Consider the following 22,660-nt stretch of genomic DNA (forward strand, 5'->3'; position numbering starts at 1 on the left):
GCCTGAAAGTAGCGTGTATCACTTATGCCACATTCCGCTGGTCAAAGCTCAGTCTCATTGCCTTCTCTGAGAATCGGGGGCCTGGAACTGTAGTCACGGGATGCGTAGCGACTTCCCCGCAACAACTGTGCACTGTGGAGGATCATGAGGCTTTGGCAGACAGCTAACCCTCCCTGCTGTTCCCTGACCCAGGCTTCCCTCCTTCCGCCTCCGCCAGTTTGCGCACACTCCGGGGAGTGAGCCTTTGAGCGCAGGAAGAGACCCACAGGGCCTTTGCATCTCCAGTGCCCAGCTCAGTGCCAGATCATTGGAAGTGCTTCTGGGTATTTGGCGAATGAACAAATACTTGGGTATCATTTCGCTTGTTAAAAATACAGATGCCACAAGGTCAGGAGTTCAAGATCAGCCTGGCCAACATGGTGAAACCCTGTCTCTACCAAAGATACAAAAATTAGCTGGGTGTGGTGGCGCATGCCTGTAATCCCAGCTACTCAGGAGGCTGAGGCAGGATAATTGCTTGAACCTGGGAGGTGGAGGTTGCAGTGAGCCGAGATGGTGCCACTGCACTCCAGCCTGGGCTACAGATTGAGACTCTGTCTCAAAAACAAAAAAACCAAAAAAAAATACAGATGCCTGGGGGAAAACAGTTTGTTCATTCCTCAAAAAGTAAGACATAGAATGAGCATGTGATTCAGCAGTTCCAGTCCTGGCTATATTCCCAAAAGAATTGAAAAGAGGGGCTCAAACAGATCCTTGTACACCTGTGTTCATAGCAGCATTATTCACAATAGCTGAGAGGCAGAAGCAACCCACGTGTCCACCAGGAGAGGAGATGAATGGAGAAGCAACATGTCGTAAATAATGGAATATCCTCAAACAGGAGTGGAATTCTGACACATGCTGCAACATGGATGCAGCTTGAAGACATGATGCTAAGTGAAATAAGCCAGAACCAAAAGGACACATATTGTATGATTCCACTTATACAAGGTACCCAGAATAGGCAGGTTCATACAGACAGAAAGTAGAATGGTGGTTGCCAGGTGCTGAGAGAGAGGAAGATGGGGAGTTATTGATTAATGGGTACAAAGTTTCTTTTTGGAATGAGAAAGTTCTGGAAATGGATAGTGATTTACAACAAGGTGAATATACTTAATGCTGCTGAATTGTACATTTTAAAATGGTTAAAATGGCGAATTTTATGTATCTTTTACCACCATAAAAATAGAAATGTTGGTCAGGTGCAGTGGCTCATGCCTGTAATCCCAGCACTTTGGGAGGCCGAGGTGGGCGATTGCTTAAGCTCAGGAGTTCAATACCAGCCTAGGCAACATGGTGAAACCCCCTCTCTACTAAAAATACAAAAACTAGCCAGGTGTGGTGGCAAGTGCCTATAGTCCCAGTTACTCGAGAGGCTGAGGAAGGAGGATCACCTGAGTCGGGGAGATTGAGGCTGCAGTGAGCCGTGATAGCATCACTGCACTCCAGCCTGGGCTACAGGGCAAGTCCCTGTCTCAAAAAAAAAAAAAAAACCTAGGCCGCATACCAACAAATTCCTATTCTGTTAGGATTGGTGAGAGCTGGGCTTCTGTATTGTTTAACGAGCTCCTCAGGTGAATCTGATGTGCATCTACGTTTGAGACCCACTAGTCTAGCTCTGGTTGTTGGTAGAATGGGGGAACAAGGGGTAATCTCTCTGAAGGTCTTCTAGAGGAGGGTTTCTCAAACGTTGATGTGCATATGGGTCCCCTGGGGATTTTGCTGAAGTGCAGAGTCTGATTCAGTGGTTCTGGGGTGAGGCCTGGTATTTTTTTTGCACTTGCAACAAGCTCCTAGGTGACGGTGGTGCTGGTGCCACTGGCCTGTGACCCACATGTAGAGTATCAAGGCTCTCAAGGGCAGATGGTCGTCTTATCCATGGTAGACAAAGTGGAGTTTTGGAAAGGAGCAAGTGAATGTGTAAGATGACTGCTCCAGATACATAGAGTTCAATGAGGATGAGCTGGGGATGAATGAGGAGCAGGAGTGCCACTGATTTGTGAATTAGCTTCTGGGTGTGGATCAAACAGGCAGGCTTGTGGTTTAGCTAACAAACATATTAAGGGCCTGGCGCAGTGGCTCACACCTGTAATCCCAGCACTTTGGGAGGCTGAGGTGGGAGGGTTGCTTGAGTCCAGGAGTTCGAGACCAGCCTGGGCAACATGGTGAAACCCTGTCTCTACAGAAAAAAAAAAAGTACAAAAATTAGCCGAGCATGGTGGCATGTGCCTGTAGTCCCTGCTACTCGAGGGGCTGAGGCAGGAAGATCACTTGAGCCAGAAAGGTCGAGGCTGCAGTGAGCCGTGATCACACCATTGCACTCCAGCCTGGGTGACAGAGTGAGATGCTGTCTCAAACAACCCTGCAAAGCTTACTGAAGTTAGAGATTATTAGCAAATAAAATCGTGTGGATTTTGCTCAAGTATGCCTGAATTTCTAGACTTTGTGCTTTATAATAAGGGGCCTAGCCCAGTGGAATACAAGCTAAACTGGCCCACATCTTACTTTTCTGTTACCTTTCCAAATCCTTCTCATCCTAGAGTCCACCTCAGGTCCCAGACCTCCAACAGCTCCCCAGAGCTGAATTCCACCTTTTCTACCACCGCCCCTCACCAGGGTAAAGTACTTTGGAGCCCTTGATCCATCCTGTGCTGCATATTGGGTCACCTGCCTCAACTGTTTTTCTGCCCATGCGTCCAGCTTGCTCCCTGGACCTGGCGGACTCTTCCCCTGGCAACATCCTGGGGGAAGAACTGAAACTCTAATCTTTGAACAGTGGAACAGCGGGTAGTATGGCTCAGTAGTTAAGGAATTGGACGCTCATGAGTTTAAATCTCATTCCCATCTCTTCTAGCTCCTCTAACCTTCTCACCTGTCACGTGGTAATCGTGATACCTTTCTCCCAAGTCTGCAATGAGGTTACAAGCAGCACCTGGCACGTAGTATCGGGATCCGTAATGTATTTTCATGACAGCGTTCCCCTTCGGAGCCCTTAGGCTGGTTCTATCTTCTGCGCCTCTAGCCTCTGAGGAGTTTTTCATTCCCTCTTGCTGGTTGGAGGTGGCTCTGATTCGTGTTTGTTTGCCCAATATCTGGTGTGCAGGGGAGATGGGGTTGGGGGTCTTCTATGCGGACCGCTCAGGTTTGATCGTTGTGCCTGCAGTTCTGGAGGCGACCTGCAGATGGCGTGCGCGTCCTTGGGAGGCGTTCCGTCCTCCCACAGATGGAACGAAGCTGGGCTGTCACCAGGTGTCTGGAATGCAGAGCTTTGGTTTTCAACTGATGCCGTTAGCTGCTTCTCTTGGCTGGGTCCTGGGTGTGGGGGCTGAGATGAGCATTTCTTCATGAGCCTAGGAATACCGAGGCGTACGGAATCTCTGCCCCTCCCCTCTCACCGTGCCGACCCGGGAATCTAGTTATTCATGCGAGGGACTCCTCTGCATCCCACACACTCTAGGTGCTCAGAGATAATTTGTGGGATGAGTTGCTATTCGGAAGATGCTTCTATGAAAGGTCATGCATCCCAGGTGCGGCCTCACCGGGGCCCAGGCTGATAGGTATCAGCTGCCTGCATGCACAAACTCCTCCCTCCCTCTCCAGCCCTTCCCAGTTCCTCCTCTCAGCTGCTAGGGAGCGGGGGGTCCCAGACTCACCTTCCTTCCAGGCTCCTGATCCACAGCTCAGCCTCAATTGCAGTGCTCAAGAGCCCCCTGTGCACTTCTTAGGTGCACTTCCTTTTCACCCAGGGGCCAGTCACCTACTTCTGCCTCTCCAAACCTTCAAGTCCCTGGAGGTCCATCTCACCTGTCACCTCCTGTGGTGCCCTCTGGACCCTCTCATCAGAAACCAGGCCTCTGGACACCCACGGCACCTTGCCTGCTCCTCCGTGTGGACGCCTTTTCTTCCACTTGGCTGACTACTTGGAAGCCAGGTGAGGTACCTGATGTGCTGACCTGGTTCTCTTTGGCTGAGCTCCATTCCCTCTCCTTCATGAGCTTCTCTCACTCCTCTCACCTCCGACGACTTCTCTTCTTCTCCCTCTGACCTCATCTGGTCCTAAGAGTCAGCCCAGAACTTTAGGCCTTGGCCTGGTGCCCCAGCTATAGATAATCTCTTCTTCCCCGCTCCCAATAGGCACCTCTTCCACAACTGTGGGCTATTGGTCTTGTATAGTCCTGGCCCCCTGGCTACCCTGCACTCTCTTGGAGGAAAGAAGCCAGTAGGCAACCCCTCCCCTATCCCAGGCTCCCCAGCGCTTGGTGAGCCAAGGTTGCCTCATTCCATCTGCTACAAACTTCCCTCCTTTACAGGTAAGGACACTGTGGGTCAGAGGGGTTTAGGAGTTTGCACGAAGCCACCGACCTAGTTCCCCTTGCGGGCCCAGCACAGCTCTGAGAACAGAAGAGGAGGCACCTTGGCTAATTGCAAGCCTTTAAAAGTCTTAGAGCACTGAGCCAAAGCCCAGGCTTCTCACAAAATCTCTTTATGAGAGACAGACGGCCTGGGATCGGGGTCTCTCCTCCCTCCCCGCTGGCCTTCGCCAGATGGGAAAAAAGCCACCACATAGAAACATAACCTTTATTGCACACGGCGCTGGGTCTTTTTTCATAGAAAAAGGTATTAACACATAAGCATCTGCAAATTGAAGCAACTCCTGGTTTTCTTGGAACAGTAAAATCGCATGCACTGTCTCTGAGTTGGGATTTTGGTCTTTGTCAAAACCACCTAGACTGGGGGGAAGGTGAGGAGGAGGGAAAAAAATTGCTGAGTCTTTGTGCCTCTGTCTCAAAATAGGGTGAGAGAAATATATAGATATATAGCTCGTGGACGCGTTCCTATCTGTCTATATATGTATATATATCTCCACACATATTTTGTGGGGTGGGGGATTTGACTTGTACTGTCAAATTCTTTGTGCCCTGGCTTCATGGAGAAGAAGAAAATAGTTTCATTTGTACAAAAGAGTTCTATGTACAGGCGTTCATGATTGGGGGTTTTTGTTTTGTCGTTGGTTGGTTTTTGTCTGTCAGTTGAATATAAATAATGCAGAAAAACAGCCGAGCTGGCGTGTAGGGCTGCGGCGTGGCGCGGTCCGGGCGTGGCTGCTCTTCCTGCCGGCCCTACACCAGGGTGTAGGATTTGGAGTAGGCCCCGGCCCCCTGCTTCTGAGACCTCCCTACCCCCGACGTGCTCATCTCGAGAAGCGAGTCCCTGGAGCCCCCCATTTTGGTGTGTGGGCCCCCGGCTCGTGGAGGCTCGGTGCTGGGGGCAGGAGGGGCAGCGCTGGGGGCGGTGGGGGGCTCAGCAGGGGTGGGGCCGGGGGCTGGGGGGGCTGTGCCGGCTGGGGGGGCTGGCATGGCCAGAGTCCTCTGAGGTAAGGTGGCTGTGGAGGCGGCAGCGGGGGCCCCTGGGTGGGGAAGGCCCAAGGGCTTGCTGGCAGGGTCCAGGGTCAGGTGGCGAGCCTGGGTGTGGTAGGTTCGAGCCAGGTTCCGGATGGAGGCCTCACGGGGTGGGACCACGGGGCAGGGCTCACGTCCATCTGCCTTTCGAAAGAAGGCCTCTGACTTGGCATACAGGGGCAGGTTGCAGTAGTCACCTGGAAGCACAGAGGCAGAGGATGTTACAGAGAGTCATAGCCCTCTGGAAGCAGCTCGTTCAGCCCCCACCCCATCCCCTGCCCCCAGTCTTCTCTCTGATTTGGCATAGGGGCCCCTCCACTGGGGGGCAATAAAGAGTAGCGGAAAGGTCGGGTACTTGGCCCTTCTGAGCCTTCGTTTCCTTATCTGTGAAATGGGGATAATCTTACTTCCCCACAGGATTATTGTGAGGAGCGAATGAGGTGAGGGAGGTAAAGTGCTTTGCTACAGTGGCCGGTGCAGATAACAGCTGCCCAGTACATGGATGCTTGTTGTTCAGTGGTCACTAGAGGCTGGTCAGCTTCTGGTAGTGTAGAGCTCACTACTGCTAAGGACGAGGATGTCCTAATGGCTCTGGCTGGTGGAAAGCTTTTCTTTACCCTGAGGAGGAAAGGAATATCATTCCCTGTCGCCTCCCCACCATGGAGCCTGGTTCTGTTCTCTGAGGTCTCACAGAGTAAGGCGTCCCCCTCTTTCCCATGGCAGCCTTCCAGATGTTTGAAGTCAGCTACATGTCCCCTCTCCTCCCCCTTGGTCCCCTCTTCTCCAGGTGGAAAGTTCCTAATTTCTTTTTTTTTGAGACGGAGTCTCACTCTGTCATCCAGGCTGGAGTGCAGTGGCATGATCTCGGCTCACTGCAACCTCCGCTTCCCGAGTAGCTGGGATTACAGGCACGTGCCACCATGCCCAGCTAATTTCTGTATTTTTTTTAGTAGAGATGGGGTTTTGCCATGTTGGCCAGGCTGGTCTGGAACTCCTGACCTCAGGTGATCCGCCTGCCTTGGCCTCCCAAAGTGCTGGGATTACAGGCATGAGCCGCCGCGCCCAACCTAGTTCCTTATTTCTTAAACTGCCTCCATGTAACTTGCTTCTAAGACCTCCACTGCCTGACCCCCCTGTGCTCCATGGGCACCCTGCCTGCAAATGGGCCTCTTCCCCCGGGGAGCTGGGCCAGGCATTTTCCTTAGATTTTCTTATTGAATCCTCACGACAGCCCCTAGGATTGGTTAATACCTGTCTGCACTTTACAAGTGAGGAAACTGAGGTTCAGAGATTAAATCATTTGCCTAAATTTGCACAGCTAAAAGGGGTGGGGGTGTCATTCAGGGTCACAGTCTCCACAGTCTTTCCATTGTTCCAGGCTCTTTTTTCCATGACCCAGAGAGCCCCGCCCCCTGCCTCAATTAGCATAGCCAGTGCTAAGCAGGCCAGACTGCATTGTTTGATAGTCTGGGCTTTGCACGCTGTGACCCCAGCATCTGCTGATAGACTCCCCCTGGTGATCCTAGCCCTGCCCTGCCAGCCTCTAAGGGCATATGCTCCAGCCAGGCCCCTGGGGTCAGATGGTTCCCAGCCAGGCCAGGTCACTGCCTACCGAGAGGTATGACCATGGTGGGTGGAGCTGCCAGGATTGTTTGTTTGGGTCTGGATTAAATTCAAACAGCATTGAGACCAGAGGCCCTTGGGCAGCTGACCCTGAAGGGATCTGTTTCCATCCTGGCACAGCTTCAGATTAAGGGGATGCTCACTACCGAATGAATGAGGCCTTACAACACGCTGGGGATGTATATCATTTCTAATGCCCATTATGACAATGCAAAGTAGATACTATCATTGGCATTTTACAAATGAGAAACTTAAGGCCACAGAGGTTAAATGACTTGCCCAAGGCCACAGACATAGGAAGAGGTTAAGCCAGGATGTGGGCCCCGATCTGCCTGCTCCTAAGTCCTTGCTGTTGGTACCACCCTGCACTGCCAAGGAGCCAAGCTGGGCTGGCGTGATCCTGGTGCTGGCAGAACTAGATCGAGCCAGGGCTCATGGGGCTGGGGCCAGGGGGCGGGGGGGCACTGCCTGGGAGGTGGTCTGAGCACTCACTCTTGTTGGCCCGGTGAGGGATGGGCACAGCCACATTTTTGCCCCGGTCCGCATCCTGGGGCTTGGGTGGTGAGGCGGTAAAGCGGCAGATGCCAGGCTCTGAGGGTGTGCTCATGGATGTCATGCTGTCGGCGTTCTCGTTGGTGCCTGTGGTCATCTGGTCAGAGGAACTGTCAGAGATGAAGCACTCGGTGATCTCAAACTTGGCGTGCTGCAGCTGCTCCTCCAGCTTGGCATGCTCATAGGCCCGGGCCAGCTCCTCGTAGGTGGAAGAGGCACTCTCAGTGGACACCATGCTGTTCCTTCCTTTGTCTGGGGAGTTAAGAGGAAAGGGGTGGGTTACGGGGAGAAGGGTATAAGTGAGACTGACTGAGCACTTCCCCTGCCCGTAACCCCAGCAGCCATCTGTAAGTCTGGCCATGGAGGGCACCAGGCTGAGAAGATCCCGTGAAGGTGGCAGTGGTGGTAGAAGTAGGATCTTTGGCTCATGAAGGGCAGAACATCTTTCATTCTTGAAAATAAGCAACCATCCCCTGGAACATTCAGCCCTTTCTCCAATGAACATCATGTGTACCATTTTCTCTGACAGTTTTTGGGAAAGCAAAATTAACTCCCTGACTAAGTAGAGCTCAGTGAGGTCAAGTGTTTTTGTCCCAGCTGCACAGTGGGTCAGTGACCAACTAGACATGAAACTGACTTGTGCCTTGGGCCCCATGAGCTGGTGGGTAGAAGCTGGGAAGAACAGAAGGTGAAGGTGAATGATGGGGAACTGGGGGGAGGTGTTCAGGATGCCAGCAGGGCCTTAGGCACACCTGTGTCCTGGGACAGGCTGGCACTGTAGCTGTCACTCTCAGTGACCGTGACACCATGCTGGGAGCCCACGGTGCGCCAGTCGGAGGTGAGGGTGCGGGCAGGTGTGGAGGCCTGGCACTTGGTCAGGGTCCACTGGCTTGAGTACCGGTTCCGGGTGCTGTGGGCTGACTTCACATTCTTCCTGGACACTGGATCTGCACAGACAGAAGCAAGAAATTGCATCCTCCAACCAAAGGCACCCAGGCTTGGGCAGCTGGCACTTACCAGAAAGGGCAGGGGGGAGCAAGGGAAGAGGCAGATGCAGCCACAGAAGCGCCCTTGGGAATGCTGCCTTTCCCAACCACATCGCTGTCCCCAGAGGAGAAGAGCAATCGAGTCAAGGTGGGGGGGGGCAGTGGAGGGCATTCTCCCCGCCCACCCCATCTTTTCCTTCCACCTGGGGGAGAATGTGATGTCCTTTCCTGCTGCCTCCTGACTGTCCATTCATTCCCTACAGTCCTTGATGTGTTCTATCCTATGTCCAGATACACGGTGCTAGAGATAGAAAGACCCTTGGAGAACACGAATACCCAATACTCTCAAAATTTCTAGGTAAGGAAACAGGCCCAGAGAGATAAAGTTAGTGATACGCCCAAGGTCACAGTTAGTAAATCTGCAATTGAGGTCTCCAGACGCTAATTCCAGTGCTTTCCATTTTTGCATTCTACTCCATTAAGCTCCCTCCTCCCTTTAAAAAAAACACCACCTCTGTGTCATGCTATGCCCAAGCCACCCTGGTTGGGAAAAGGGCTGTCTCCCTGGGGATAATGCGTACTGGTTCCTGGCCGGATGTCAGACATGTCGATGAGGGGTCCTGTGCTCTGGATGAGGGCTGGGTGGTGCAAGGAGACGCCAGTGCAGAAGCTCTGTGGGTTGACAGCTTGGCTGAACTCAGCATCTGTCACAGGGATGGTGGCCTTGTCATCTCCTGGGGAAAGAAGGACAATTACTAGGAGTCCTTTACAATTGTTTTTTAAAGCTCTTTTGGATGTGACTGAATTTCTCTTTGTCTTTATCCAATGTGTTTTTGTTTGTGGATTTGTTTGTTTGTTTTTTTGAGACAGGGTCTCACTCTGTTGCCCAGGCTTAATCGTGATCATTGCTCACTGCAGCTGCCTCAATCTCCTGGGCTCAAGCTATCCTCCTACCTCAACCTTCTGAGTAGTTGAGACTACAGGATGTGTCATGCCTGGCTATTTTTTTTTTTTTTTGTGGTAGAAATGGGATCTCACTATGTTGCCCAGGCTTGTCTCGAACTTCTGGCCTCAAGTGATCCTCCCTCCTTGGCCTCCCGAAGTGCTGGGATAACAGGCATGACCCACCAACCCAGACTTTATCCAATGTTGAGTCACAGAAAGGCCAGCAATTCCCTCCGTTGGACAGAGGAGGAAAATTAGCCCTTGAGAGAAGCCACAGTGAGTTCTAAGGTTGTTGAGTGGTTGATGGGGCTACTGCCAGAACCCTGGGCACTGCCATGAGGGTTGGTGTTTGACTTCCATGGGTTGTAGCCTGGGGAAGCACACCCAGCAGGACAGGGAACTTGTGGCACCTGTCACTCACCCAGCTGCTTGATGCCTTCTTTGTCCTCGATGAGCAGCTGGACCCTGGGGATGTCAATGTGTAGCCGTGGGCCCTGGGGTGGCCCTTTCACAGGAGTGTCAAAGCTTCTATTGTTCTTGCTGTGGGGAGAAAGACTGGAGGTGGTGGCTCAGCAGCCATAAGGGGTTGGGGAAGGGGGCTCTGCAGGACAGTGGGATTTTAGAAGCCTGCCTCCTATTCTGGGAGTTCAGAGCGAGGCTCCTGGGTCCTCCTCAGGACAGAGGAGAGAAGGGAGGAGAAAGGAAGCAGCTTGGTGATACCCACCTTATCAACATTTCTGCCAAACTCTTTGCATCTGCAAAACAGTAGAGGGAGAGGAGGGCTGGGTGAGAATGAAGTTTGAACAGGATGACAATGGGAGAGGCATAGGAAACAAGGTGGAGAATTCCTTAAAATGGGGCCAGGGCTGGTCTCCTAAGAAGCAGAAGGAGAAATGTAAGGACCTACAAAACAGCCCAAAGCATGACGCGGTTTCACTGCTCCAAATTCAGGATTTGGCTCAAGTCTGTTTTCCTTTCTTCAAATTTTATCTAATTGAGAGTACCTTCCCAAAGCACTGGGGGCATAGCAAGTGCCTCATCTGCTTCATGAATCGACTCTACTTAAACACAACACCATAACAGGCTGGAAATGGATATCAGTGGAAGGTTTATCTTCAGTTATATCTTGTGGAGAGGAGAGAGTGGAGGATGTAGTAGAGGTGGTCAGTGGGAAGCCCCAGATGATTAAACTCTCATATCAACCAAGAGGCTTCACTTCCTCCTCTGGGGCCTCTGTCCCCAAAAAGTCCATGGATGGATTTTGTGGCCCCTGCTTTGTCTCAGAGGAGCCTTGAATAAGATCAGGACTCTCAGGTTAGGAATTTGGAAGACAGGAGAATTAAAGGGCCTAGTTAATTTATTAGACCCCTGATACCTGAGAATGAGCTGTCAGAATGAATCCCAAATAGCTGTATGCATGCATCCAACCATCCAATTGTCTGGCTATCCATTCACCCATCCATTGATCCATCCATCCATCCATTCATTCACTGATCTAGCCATCCATCCATCTAACCATCTACCATCCAATTATCCATTCATCCATCCAACCAACCATTAATTCATCATCCACCTATTCAACCATCCATCTGTCTATCCATCCACCCATTGATTCAACCAGTAATCCATTCAACCATTCACTCATGAATTCAACATCCATTCAATCATTCTTATATTTATATGTTAAACCTTACATCCAACCACTCCTTTAACCATTCACCCAATCATTCCACAATTCCAATAGTTTTTCCATCCAGCCATCCATCCATCTTGTCATCCATCGATCTATCAGAATAGTCGTCCATCTATCCATCCAAGCATTTGTTCAATCATCTACCTATCTGTTCAACTATTCATATAATCATTATCTGGCCATTCAACAATCCATCAATTTATCCATCCATCCACCCATCTATTCATTCAGCCTTTTATTCAACCACCCTTACACCCAGCCATCTATTCAGCCATCCAGCCATCCTTCTATCTATACATCCTTCCATTCAACCATTTATTCAGTGATCCATTCAACCATCCAACCATGTAACTACTCACCACCCACCTAGTCATTCAATTATCCACCCAATCATCCATCCATCCATCCATCCATCCTTCCATCCATCCATCCATCCAATCATCAACCATCCATTGAACCATCTATTCATCCATTTACCCAATTCCTGAACACAATAGGGAGCATTAGTCATTCCCTCTTCTGTGCTACTGTTGTCTCCTGGCTCCTCACATTAGATGATAAACTCTGTAAGATTATGGCTTGGTCGTTCTTTATTGATCTCTATAGTCTTGCAGTATCTATGATGAAGCAGACCCAATAAAAGTTTTCCAAATAAGTGAAAGTATATTTATGAAGCAGCTAGTAGGTGCCAGACACTGTGTTAGGCTGTGGGAAAACTGAGGTAAATCAGACCCATTCACAGTAGACTGTGGCATCAGGTAATGGAAAAAGGGGATAATATTCAAAATATTTAACACCTGACATGGTGCAGAAACTGCCCAGTTAGAACTGAGCATTGTCCTAGAGACTACCTGCAGGTCTATTCTTTGGTGAATGGGTCCTAGGAAAGTTGCAGGGACCCCGTGAGAGGAGATGAAGCATCCAGTGTGGAAAGGAGCAACATCTGTTTACCAACCAACATGGAAATGTTTAAATATTTAACAATCAACATGGCTTTACCAGTGTGTACCTCTAAATATTAGCCCTGATTGGGGCAGGCACAAAGTCTAGGGGGCATAGAGGAGGAAGTGGTGAACGAAACCTTCTGAACTAAGGAGGTTTCAGAAAGTCTGAGTGGCTGCTCCTCCTTCAGGGGGACACAGGCACTCTGTATCATCCAGATGGTGCTGTGAGCCAGTGAAGTGGGGACAATGTGGCTGAGAGCCAACACCCCCTCCTGGAAGGCCCATAGGAAGCTCCCCCACCTCGGAGTCGCTTCAGCCGTTTCTCCTTCCTCTTCTTGCGTACGATGAAGAGCAGTGCCACCCCCAGTGTGGCCAGGATGACAGGGCAGCCGATGGTGAACAGCTTCTTCACATCATCCCCTTCACCTTGAGCAGACTTGATGGGTGGAATGGTGCCTGAATGAGGGCAAAGAATAGAATTCGATGTCCCTTATGAGCCAGGTGCTGTGCAGAACATCTCATGGGTGGGGCAGTCCTCTGACCTCTCTTGCTGCCCTTGGGCTCTGACCTCCACCTCCTGGCACAGAACCCTGGACTTCCCCTCTGCTCCCCAAATTCTGGTCCTATCAGGACAGCCATGAACAGTTGTGTAGTTTTAATATTGCATTATATTAACAACGTCCTGGTACTGTTGTAGAATTAGCCTAAAGTCTCCTGGAGTTAGTCTCTCGCCTGTTGAAGTTCAGTGCTCATTCCCAGAGAGTGGGCTGATGGGCTTAAATTCTGATATCCAGCTGGGGTGGGGAGGACAAAGGGTGAAGCACGGTAGGGAGAAGTCAGGGCAGTGGACCCTGGGTTCTCTTCCCCAGATGGAGACAAAAACCACTACAAACCCTACATTCTCTCCCTGCTCACCCCTCCTGGGTGCCATATCTGTTAACCCGGGGCTCCTGTGGGGAAGCATGGCAAGTTCTCCTGCTGACATAACCCTCTGCCAAGCCCTGACCCTTGCCTGTTTCAGAGCTTTGCTTAAGAGTCACCTCCTTCATGAAGCCTTCCTTGCTTGAGTCCATCCCCTTCTAATACTGCTTTTATTCTGTTTCCTTAACACATAGGTAGACTTGTGACAATGGGCTTCTATGAATTCAGCCTTCCATGTTCCTTCAATGGATGTGTGTGTGTGTGTGTATGTGTGTGTATGTGTATGTGTGCATGTGTGTATGTATCCCTATGTGGCAGATGCAGTTAGGAACTGGTAGTATGCCTTTTCTGTGGATCCTGGAGTCTCCATGTTCAAAAAGATGGTGGCCACTCAACCCTCGCAGGACTCCAAGAGAGCAAGAAACAAATCAGTACAGGGTTAAGCCACCAGGTTTTGGTATTTGCGACTGCAGCATAGGCTGTCCCCTCCTGGCTAATATTCCATATCAGCAGAAAGTTCTTAGAGGTCAGGACCTCAACCACACCTCTACCTCCCTTGTCACCGCCCTGAAACAATGCACAGTGATTGAGGACTGCAGCTTCAAAGACTCTCCATCTTTGGTATTACTGACCTATGTGTCTGTCCATCTGTAGTGGCCATTGGTGCATCTGCCCGCTTACCTGGCTGCAACAAACCTGATGTCCCCTTTGTCAGCCCCTTCACCTACAGGCCAGCATTTCCCCCACCTGCATTCCTGCCTGTTTTTCTATTAGTCTGTCTCTTTATGTATCTGCCACTCTGCCCACTTCCTTCGCACCACCCTGCTCCAGCCTCTGTACCATCCCTTCCACCCTTGCGACTCACTGCCATCGTAGTCCAGGGTGGCGAACTGGGCTGTTTCATTGCCGCAGCCCGCACTGTTGCAAGCCCTCATGCGCAGCTCGTACCACGTGGCCTCTCGCAGTTCCGTCAGAAACACCTCCCCGGAGCTGTTGGCCCGGAGGCCCTGCCAGGCCCAGGTTCCCTTGGGCCGGTACTCCAGAACGATGGCTGTGATAGGGCAGCCCCCATTGTTCCAGCCCTGCAGGTTAAGCCGAGCATGCGTGGAGTTGATGTGGGTGAAGAGGTGTTGGTCTTTGCTGAAGGAGGGCTCTGGCAGGCCGGAGGGAGAGAGAGAGGTTAGAGAGACTCGGGGGGAGGCAGGACTGGGCTGGGCTGGGCTGGGCTGGAAAGGATTTCCCTGGGGCAGCTGGGATGGCAGTGGCTCCAGGAGAATACATGTTTGGCACAGATGGGGTGGGGAAGCCCCAGGGCGCAGAGGAGGAAGAGGAGGGGAGGGAGGAGAGGGAAGAAAAGGGCAGGGCCTGGAGAGGGGCCTCAGTAGAGGAGGAAGGGAGCTGGGAAGAGGCAAAGGAATGCCACCTTCGGCCACCCGGTGGGGAAGTGGAACTAGTTTTTCCTGATGGGATCCATCGGGACACTGTGGTGACGGGAAGGAGGCTGAGGCTCCTCCCTTCAGTCTCCCTGCATCCCTGGACCCCTCCTTCCCCACCCCAGCCACCTTACACCCCATACCTGGCCCCTCTAGCCCACCCTCCCTGGGCCCATCGCTCCTTCCCTGCCCCAGTGGCCTGGGCCTCACCCCGCCCGTGGGTCTTGGCCTCGATGATCTCACTGATGCGCCCAGAGCCCACGCTGTTCTTGGCTGCCAGCTTCACCTTGTACCACGTGCCACACTTGAGGCTGTCCAGCTTGAAGGAGCGCTCGCTGGAGCTGATGAACACATCCTTCCACTCCTCGCTGTTGTCCACCGAGTACTGTAGCACGAAGCCTGCGGAGGGTAGGCCTGATTCAGGTGGGGGCAGGGCAGGGCAAGGCAGCAGAAGCCCAGCCTCAGGTACCCCAACAGGGGGCTGGGCTCCAGGCAGGGGGCAGAGTCATGCTTTTGGTCATTGGAACGGGCATATGCTCCTTAGAAGCAAAATTGGAAGGATCAGCCCCAGTCAACTCTCTACATTAAACCAACCAATCAACAAAACACTGTGAGGGCCTGGGGTCCAGCCCCCGGGCGGGTCTGACGCTGTCACTTTGGTTCTAGTGTTAGGGGTTAGCGGCAGGTTCGGGAGGGGAGAAAACCAGAGTTGTGAGGCTCACAAGGGGTCCTGTCTAGATCTTCACTAGGATCTAGACATGGCCCCCTGAGCAGCAGGCTCAGAAGCACCTGGGGCGTGTTAGAAAGGCAGGTCCTCAGCCCCAGCCCAGAGCGCTGAGTCAGAACTGCATTGTTACAAGGCCCCTTGGTGACGCAGACGCACACCCACACTTGGAAAGCACTAATCTAGTCCATTTGTCTACTTCGACAGATTGGGAAACCCAGACTCAGAGAGGGAAACAGCCTACTCCAGGGTCACACAGCTCACAAGTGGCATTGGAGGGGCGGGCGTACTAAATCCCAGATGCCTGGGCCATTGCAGTTCCCTTGGCACTTGAGTGACTTCCTTGTGGGTCACTTGGCCCCCAGATCATTTCTGTCATTTGGAGACAAATGGCAGAAGTGGGTGAAGCCCCTTCCCTGCCCTGGGCCCAGAATTCCTTCCCCTATCTTCCCCCGCATCCAGACCCTTCCTCACCTCGGATGGAGCTGCCCCCATTGTCACCTGGAATCCAGGTCAGGGTGATGGACGAAGCTGAGGTTTTGGAGACAGTGAGGCGGGGCTGGTCCGGGGGAACTGTGAGGGGAAAGCCACCACCCCTTAGCACAAGGGTGGACCCTGTGATGGGGTGTGGGGAGTCCCCCCGTGACGGGAAGGTGCTGGCTCTCCCACACCCTCACTCCCACTCCCCAGCTCTCCTGCCTCCCCTTCCATGTGCACCTCTGTTTCTCCAGAGGTCTGTCTCTCCCTTGGTTTGGCTTCTTCCATTCGATGACCCTCTCGCATGATGGAATCCCTACCCTTTCTCCATCCCTGTCCCCACCTGGGGTCACCTGCCTCACAGAGCCTCACCTTGCACCAGAAGGTTGACGATGATGGTGTCAAAGCCACCGGTGTTGGTGGCCGTGCACGTGTAGTAGCCGGAGTCCTCAGCCTTCACTGCACGCAGCAGCAGTGTGCCATTGGCGTGGATGAGCCGGTGCCCATCCATGGACACTGGAATGGCCGAGTCTTCACTGCCAGGGGCGAGGATGGGGTGGGTGGGTCATGTCAAGCACCCCTTCCTCCTGAGGCCCTCCCCCCGGTGTGTGACAAAGAGAGCTGGGGGTGGAAGGAGGCTCGCCAGGGAACGCCGGGTTCTTGGGGCTTTGCTCAGCACTCCCTGGGGGTATGAGGTAACCCAGCCTCTTTAACCATCCGGGGAAGGGAGGTCCTTGGCTCCCAAGAGGGGAGCCAGGAGGACAGGCCTGCTTGAGAGAGCAGTAGCAGCACACCCTGCAGGGCCTCTGCAGGCCTGGAGGCAACCGGGTCACCAGGCAGGAGGGCCCCAGACTCTTCTCCACACCGCTCTTCTACTTTATCCCTCTTTGGGGCCACCCCATCCCTCCACTGTCCCGACACACACCTGTCCTTGGTCCACTTCACAGCAGGGGCTGGATCTCCCACTGAATTGCAAGGCAGCCGAACATCTTTCATCCAAGGTGTTGTCACGGTGCCCCCAAAGGAGATGATCTTTGCTGGGGCTACAGGGAGGAGAGGATGAGGGCCACTCCACTTCTACCCCTGCACAATATCCTGGCCTCCTTCCTTAGGGCCCCCTGGATTTACAGTTCAAATCCTCCCTCCCCGATCTGACCTCCACCTTGGGCTTTTGGTGAGGGGTAGGTGTCAGGGAATATTGGCTGGGAGACATTGACTCAAGAAACATTGATGAAATACCAGTTATGGTCAGGATCACAAGAGGCTCTGAGGATTCAAAAAATGAGTATGATTTATTCCCTGTCCTCACATTGATCACCATCCAAGAGGGAGACAGATACTTAAGGAAAAATTATAACGGGGCAAAATGCTATGGTAGGTGCAGGCACGAGGAAGCCTAGGGGTGTGAGGCAGGGGGAATGAATGCTGCCCATAAGTGGGCGGTGGAGGCAACGGCCGGGAATAGCATCTGGAATTGGAAGCTCTGACTTGAAGGTTAAGAAAGACTTTATAAGCAGGGAAGGAGACACATGTCAAGAAGAGGGAATAGCACTAAGCACGGACATGGAGACCTGAAGCTCATGGCAGGTGTGAGGGTTTGCAAATACTCTGGGGTAACCAAAGCTTGAGTCCAAGGGGACGGGCAGAAGTAGAATCTTGGGGGCTTTGTTGGCAGGGCCGGGAGACTGGACTCCCTCTTAGAAAGCCGCCACCAGAGGGTTATAAGAAGTGGTGTTGGCCAGGCCTGGTGGCTCACGCCTGTAATCCCAGCACTTTGGGAGGCTGTGGCAGGTGGATCACCTGAGGTTGAAGTCAGAAGTTCAAGACCAGCCTGGCCAACATGGCAGAACCCTGTCTCTCTACTAGAAATACAAAAAATTAGCCGGGCACGATGGCAGGTGCCTGTAACCCCAGCTACTCGGGAGGCTGAGGCGAGAGAATCGCTTGAACCTGGGAGGTGGAGGTTGCAGTGAGCCGAGATCATGCCACTGCACTCCAGGCTGGGTGACAGAGCAAGACTCTGTCTCAAAAAAAAAAAAAAAAAAAAAGGAGTGGTGTCCTCAGCCGATTTCAGATGCATCCTGGCTGCTTGCAGAGGATAGTTTGGTGGAGGGGGTCCTGGAGGACACAGACCGTGACAGGATGGTGGCCAGAATGCAGGCTGGAGGTGATGTGTAGCAGTGGGGAGATGAGGGGCTCAGAGCAAGAGCTGACAAAACTTAGGGTCTGGCTGGTTTGGGGGAAGAGAGCGGGGAGGGAAGGATGGCTCCCAGGATTCTGGCTGGGCCACCAAGGTGAGTGATGGCACCCTCATGGGAACAGGGCACACTGAAGGAGGGGCAGGCTTGGCAGGAAGGACCGGATGGCTTCATCTCATACTGAGTCCACAGTGCAGCCACAGCTGTAGCTAGACCACAGGTGGGTGCGTGTTCTGGAGCACCAGAGAGATGCCTGGACCAAAGACGCTGATCTGGGAGTCAGCAGGCATGATGAGGCCACAGGAGGGGATGCAGACTGACAGGGAAGTGACCAACTCTAGGATCAGCATGCACAGGCACAGAAGAGAGGACGGGAGTGTCCCTAGGGTGGTGGCGGAGGACTGGGTCAGCAGCATCACAGAAGGCGCGGGGCCACAGGTGCCCAGAGTGTGGTGGGTGGGTAAATGCATCTAGTGCCTGGGAGATCGCCAGGCCCAGATTTAAAGGAACCAAGTGCCCAAGTGCCTCAGAGAGTAGAGCAGGCCCATGGAGCTGGGGCTCTTCTTGGGGTGGAGGGAGAGTGAGAGTGAGGGAGCAGCTGAGAGGTTCAGGTGCATGGCGTGGGGGCGGGCTCCTGTGCTGGTCGTGCCAGGTGCCAAGGGGCTCTCAGAGCAGGGGAGTTCTGGGGTCTGCTTGGAGCAGTGGGGGCACCAGACAGGCCTGGCAGAGGGGTCCACATGAAGACGGCCTCCATGGGGGGGCGGTGAGAAGCCTGGGGGCTTTGTGGGGGTTCTCCGAGTTTCTCCAGAGATCAGCTTCCAGACCTGGTTTTGCCACAGACTGGGGTTGGCTCCCTGAATCTCTGTGTCTCAGGGTGTGTGTGCATATGTGTGTGTATGTGTGGGTGTGTATGTGCATCTGCATGTGAGTGTGTGGATGTGTGTGTATGTGTGTGTGCAGATGCGTGTTTGTGCACATGCATGTGTGTGCATGTTAGTGTGTATGCATATGTGAGTGTGCACGTGTATGCATGCATGTATGCGTGTGTATATGCATGTGCATATGCGTGTATGCATGTAGTGTGTATGGTGTGTGTATGCGTGTGCATGTGTGTGCATGTATTAGTGTCTAGTGTGTGCGCATGTGTATGCGTGTGCATATGTGTGTGCATGTATGTGTGTATAGTGCGTATGTGTGTATATGTGTGTGCATGTGTATGCATGTATTAGTGTGTATAGTGTGTGTGTGCATGTGTGTATGCATGTATTAGTGTGTATAGTGTGTGTATGCATGTGTATGCACATTAGTATGTGTATGTGCGTAAGTGTATGAGTGTGGGTCTGTATGTATAAGTGTGTGCGCGTGCATATGCATGTGTTTGTGCGTGTGCACATGTATGTGAGTGTGCAGTGTGTGTGTGCGTGTGTGTGTATGGGGGAAGGGGGCAGGAGTGGTTGTCTTTCCCACCTCACAGGGCAGCTGTGAGGTGATGCTATGTGAATGTGTTCTAGGAAGTCCACAGCTCTCTAGGACCGTGTTTATTTAATGCCCCCAGGAGAAGAGGCCAGCCTTCTGCAAAGATGCCCAGCCCTCACACTCCTGCCTCTGGGCCAGTGCTAGCTGTTCTGGAAGGGTGATAGGCTTTAGGCCCCTTCCCTTCCTGAAGAAGAGGTTGGTGGTAGCGGTTAGGGGGTGGTAGGAGGTGCTGAGGCTGTGTGGAAAGAGCCCTGACTTGGCGCTGGGAGAGCTAGCTCACTCCTTCCCGGTTGTCTTTGCAGCCCATGCCACTCCTGCCTCAGGTTGCTCAGCTGTGGAATGGGTCAACAAGCCCTGCTGGCAGGGCAGGTGGAAGCCCCTGGCCCACCGTAGGCCCTCGATCAGATGCTGGCTGGCTCTGAGCCCGCGGCAGGGTAGGGCTTGGGGCTCTTATGTTTGGGCCAAGAGAAGCTTGAGTAGCCCCGGTAGGGTGGCCAGGCTGCGCAGGCACCACCTCCTCTCGTCCGGGCTGCGGTGGATAAGAGAGTGGGGGAGTGAGGAGGGGCCCAGGGAGGCCCAGCGGCAAGTAGAGGACCTGCGGTCCTGGGCTAGTTGTGGCCAGTTCCTACGCCCCAGGGAGAGGCAGACGCTCAGCCTTGCAGCTCTACCTGCGCGGCTGCTGCAGCTTGCCCTGGGGATGAGGCCTTGGAAGTGTCATTCCTCTGAAAAGTGGGGGTGCAGCCCCCATGGCACACTCATGTCCCGGTCAGAGATTCAGTGGGGCACTCCCTAAGAGGGTCTGATTCTAGCCCAGAGCCTTCCTTCACAGCACGCGCTGCGTAAAGGTCTGCGGATCGCAGGAATCCGCCATCGCCGGAATCACCCCTGCCCGGTGTCCAGTTCAGCACGGGGGCTCTCCTTTGAGCCTCAGCTGCTCTGTGGAAGCAGCACACCCGGCTGTAGGCACCTCTGGAGGAGCTGAGCATTGGGACAAAGGCCCGGCTTTGAATTGGGGGTAGAGGCGACTCCCCTTTTTTCAAGCTGGGAGTAGGGTTTGGACCTCGGGAACTGAGTGCACCCTGTCCACCCGCCCCAGGCAAGAGCTGGAGGCAGCCTGTTGTGAGGCTTTGCTGGAGTCAGGGGGCAGCAGAGGCCCAGTCTTGGTGTGTGCGGGAGGCAGGCGGGTGGCCAGTTCCTCACAGCTGGGTGGCAGATAAAGCGAAGCAGGCAGAGACCCTGTCTGGGGAGAACCAGGATTCTGTAAGTGAGCTTTTGGAAGTGTTTGCCCCTCTGCCACAGCCTCAGGCTTCTCACCCTTGCCAGCAGGCTCGATGGTCACCTTCTCGCTGCTGTTGCCCCGGCCGGCAGAGGTGACGGCGGCCACCCACAGCAGATACTGCTGACCGCGGTTTAGGTGGGCGATCCGGTAGAAGAGCTGCTCTGGACTCGTCTCGTACTCGCTGGGAGCCTGCGGGGCAGAGGCAAAGAGGCTCTAAGAAGCAGAACTGGGGCCCTCCAGCATCCAAATCTTCCTCAGTGCCCGGGGCTCAGAGGAGAGGATGGCGGGGTCGGATGCGAGGCAGGATTCTGTCCTCTTTGCCCTTTCCAAGTTTTAGAGATGCAGCGGACAGAGTGTGCCCTGGGTTTGGTCCCTGGGAGCTGATGGGCCTGCCTCGTGGTGTTGCTGGGTCAGCCTCAGTTTACCTCTTTAACTGATCCACGCTCTGGCAGCTGTGGCTCAGGCCAGAGGATGTGAGTACTTTAGGTGAGGGACGGGGTAGCCAGGAGAAGGGAGAATGGGGGACAGGGGGTCCCAGGAAAGCCCTGAGGAAAGAGTCTTCAGGAAGAAGGCAAATGACTGCCTCTGCCTGATGAGGGTTGGAGACAGGCTCCTGCAGCCTGCCCTGGCTCCCGTCACCTCCTAGCCCTGCCGTCTAATTACCACTCCTGCATTTTGCAGGCAGCATGCCCGCCCGTCCAGGGAGGAGGGGGCGGGAGAAGGAACTATGAAAGCTTTACTGGGTAGCACTTTATTAATGATTATTAGTGGTATAGATCACCATATATATTTGTAGGTTATACAAATCTATAAAATTTTTTTTTAACAAAATGACAGTTTTGACAAGTTGCCAACAAAACAATATCGGATCCCAGTGGTTTTACCAGTTGCTTTGATGAAAAGATTATGTTGCCTTGGAAACCAGAGGCTCAGATATTGAAATGAATTTGAGAAGGAGCTTTTGATAAGCGCTAGTTTGCAGACCTCCTGTCAGCCTCTTCCCTGGCACGGGCGGGATGGGGCTGACTTTCATTTTATTTTATTTTTTGGTCAGCCGCAGGGAAGGGAGAGGAGGACAGCACCAGGGCCCCTTTGAAAACAGAGCGGAAGTCCAGGGAGGGAGAGCAGCCCCAGAACAGATGGGGGCCCGAGGCCAGAGGGAGCTAATAATTAGTTATCTCTGCAGTCACAGGATCTTGCACACACACGCTCACAAGCACACACACATGTAGATGCATGCACACATGCTGAGGAACAGACCTCCAGGCATGTATGGGCACAGAGGGACATTCTTCATGCCCCATAGTGGGGCTGAGAGGCCCAATAACTTATAACAGGAGGAGACATCCTTTTTGGCCCCAGGCCATCTGCAGGGAAATGTTAGGGGAAAAGGCACAGGCATCTCTGCAACACACACACAGAGCTCCCTGGCATATTCCTCCTGCCTCCCTCGTGGGGGTCTGGCCTTGAATCCAGGAGGTCAGGGGGGGCAGGTGCAGAGCCACCCTTGAGCCCTGGTGGTTGGGAAGCCCTTTCAGGCCACAGCACCCTGGGACTGGTGTGCGTATCTGTCGTTGATATGAGCTTGAAGTGTGGGGTAGTGTAGTGGCTTCAACACCCTCCTGCCCTTCCTCCTGGGCATACAGCCCGTAAGGTTGCCCATAGTTTCTGGACGCTGTTTTCTCTCTTGCAAACTAGGGAAGCAATACAGCTCTGCCCAACCTGTGTGTGACGGAGGCACAAGGAGGCAGGGGTGTGCACGTCCTTTGTAAACTAGGACATATTCTTCTCCGGGCTTGTTTTTGGTGACAGTACAGGAACGTATGTGTTTCTATGTACATGTGCAAGTGTGGAGAACAGCTGAGTGTATGTGCTTGTGTGCATCAGTGTATACCTGAGTGTATATTTGTGCCTACACAGGCAGGGCAAGAAAGTTTGGCCTCTTCTTGTAGGTATTAGCATCCAACCCAG

General features: G+C 53.1%; 1 protein-coding gene across 2 annotated transcripts in view; it reads right to left on the reverse strand.

Annotated features, from left to right (window-relative positions):
* Nucleotides 1-4,603: 4,603 nt before the first annotated feature.
* The window catches only part of DSCAML1 (DS cell adhesion molecule like 1), a 369,345-nt gene continuing 351,288 nt past the window's right edge, over nt 4,604-22,660 (reverse strand). For both annotated transcript variants that reach the window (XM_034933797.4, XM_034933798.4), the window contains exons 21-33: nt 20,725-20,878; nt 16,662-16,779; nt 16,109-16,272; nt 15,734-15,832; nt 14,746-14,934; nt 13,968-14,255; nt 12,482-12,637; nt 10,269-10,299; nt 9,966-10,084; nt 9,181-9,333; nt 8,366-8,560; nt 7,554-7,865; nt 4,604-5,635 (exon numbers count right to left, since the gene is read on the reverse strand). In XM_034933797.4, the coding sequence (XP_034789688.1) occupies nt 5,160-5,635; nt 7,554-7,865; nt 8,366-8,560; nt 9,181-9,333; nt 9,966-10,084; nt 10,269-10,299; nt 12,482-12,637; nt 13,968-14,255; nt 14,746-14,934; nt 15,734-15,832; nt 16,109-16,272; nt 16,662-16,779; nt 20,725-20,878 (2,454 nt within the window). In that variant the 3' untranslated portion in view covers nt 4,604-5,159. The remainder of the gene's footprint in view (nt 5,636-7,553; nt 7,866-8,365; nt 8,561-9,180; nt 9,334-9,965; nt 10,085-10,268; nt 10,300-12,481; nt 12,638-13,967; nt 14,256-14,745; nt 14,935-15,733; nt 15,833-16,108; nt 16,273-16,661; nt 16,780-20,724; nt 20,879-22,660) is intronic.

The sequence above is a fragment of the Pan paniscus genome, chromosome 9 (genome assembly GCF_029289425.2).
Source record: "Pan paniscus chromosome 9, NHGRI_mPanPan1-v2.0_pri, whole genome shotgun sequence".
NCBI lineage: Eukaryota > Metazoa > Chordata > Mammalia > Primates > Hominidae > Pan > Pan paniscus.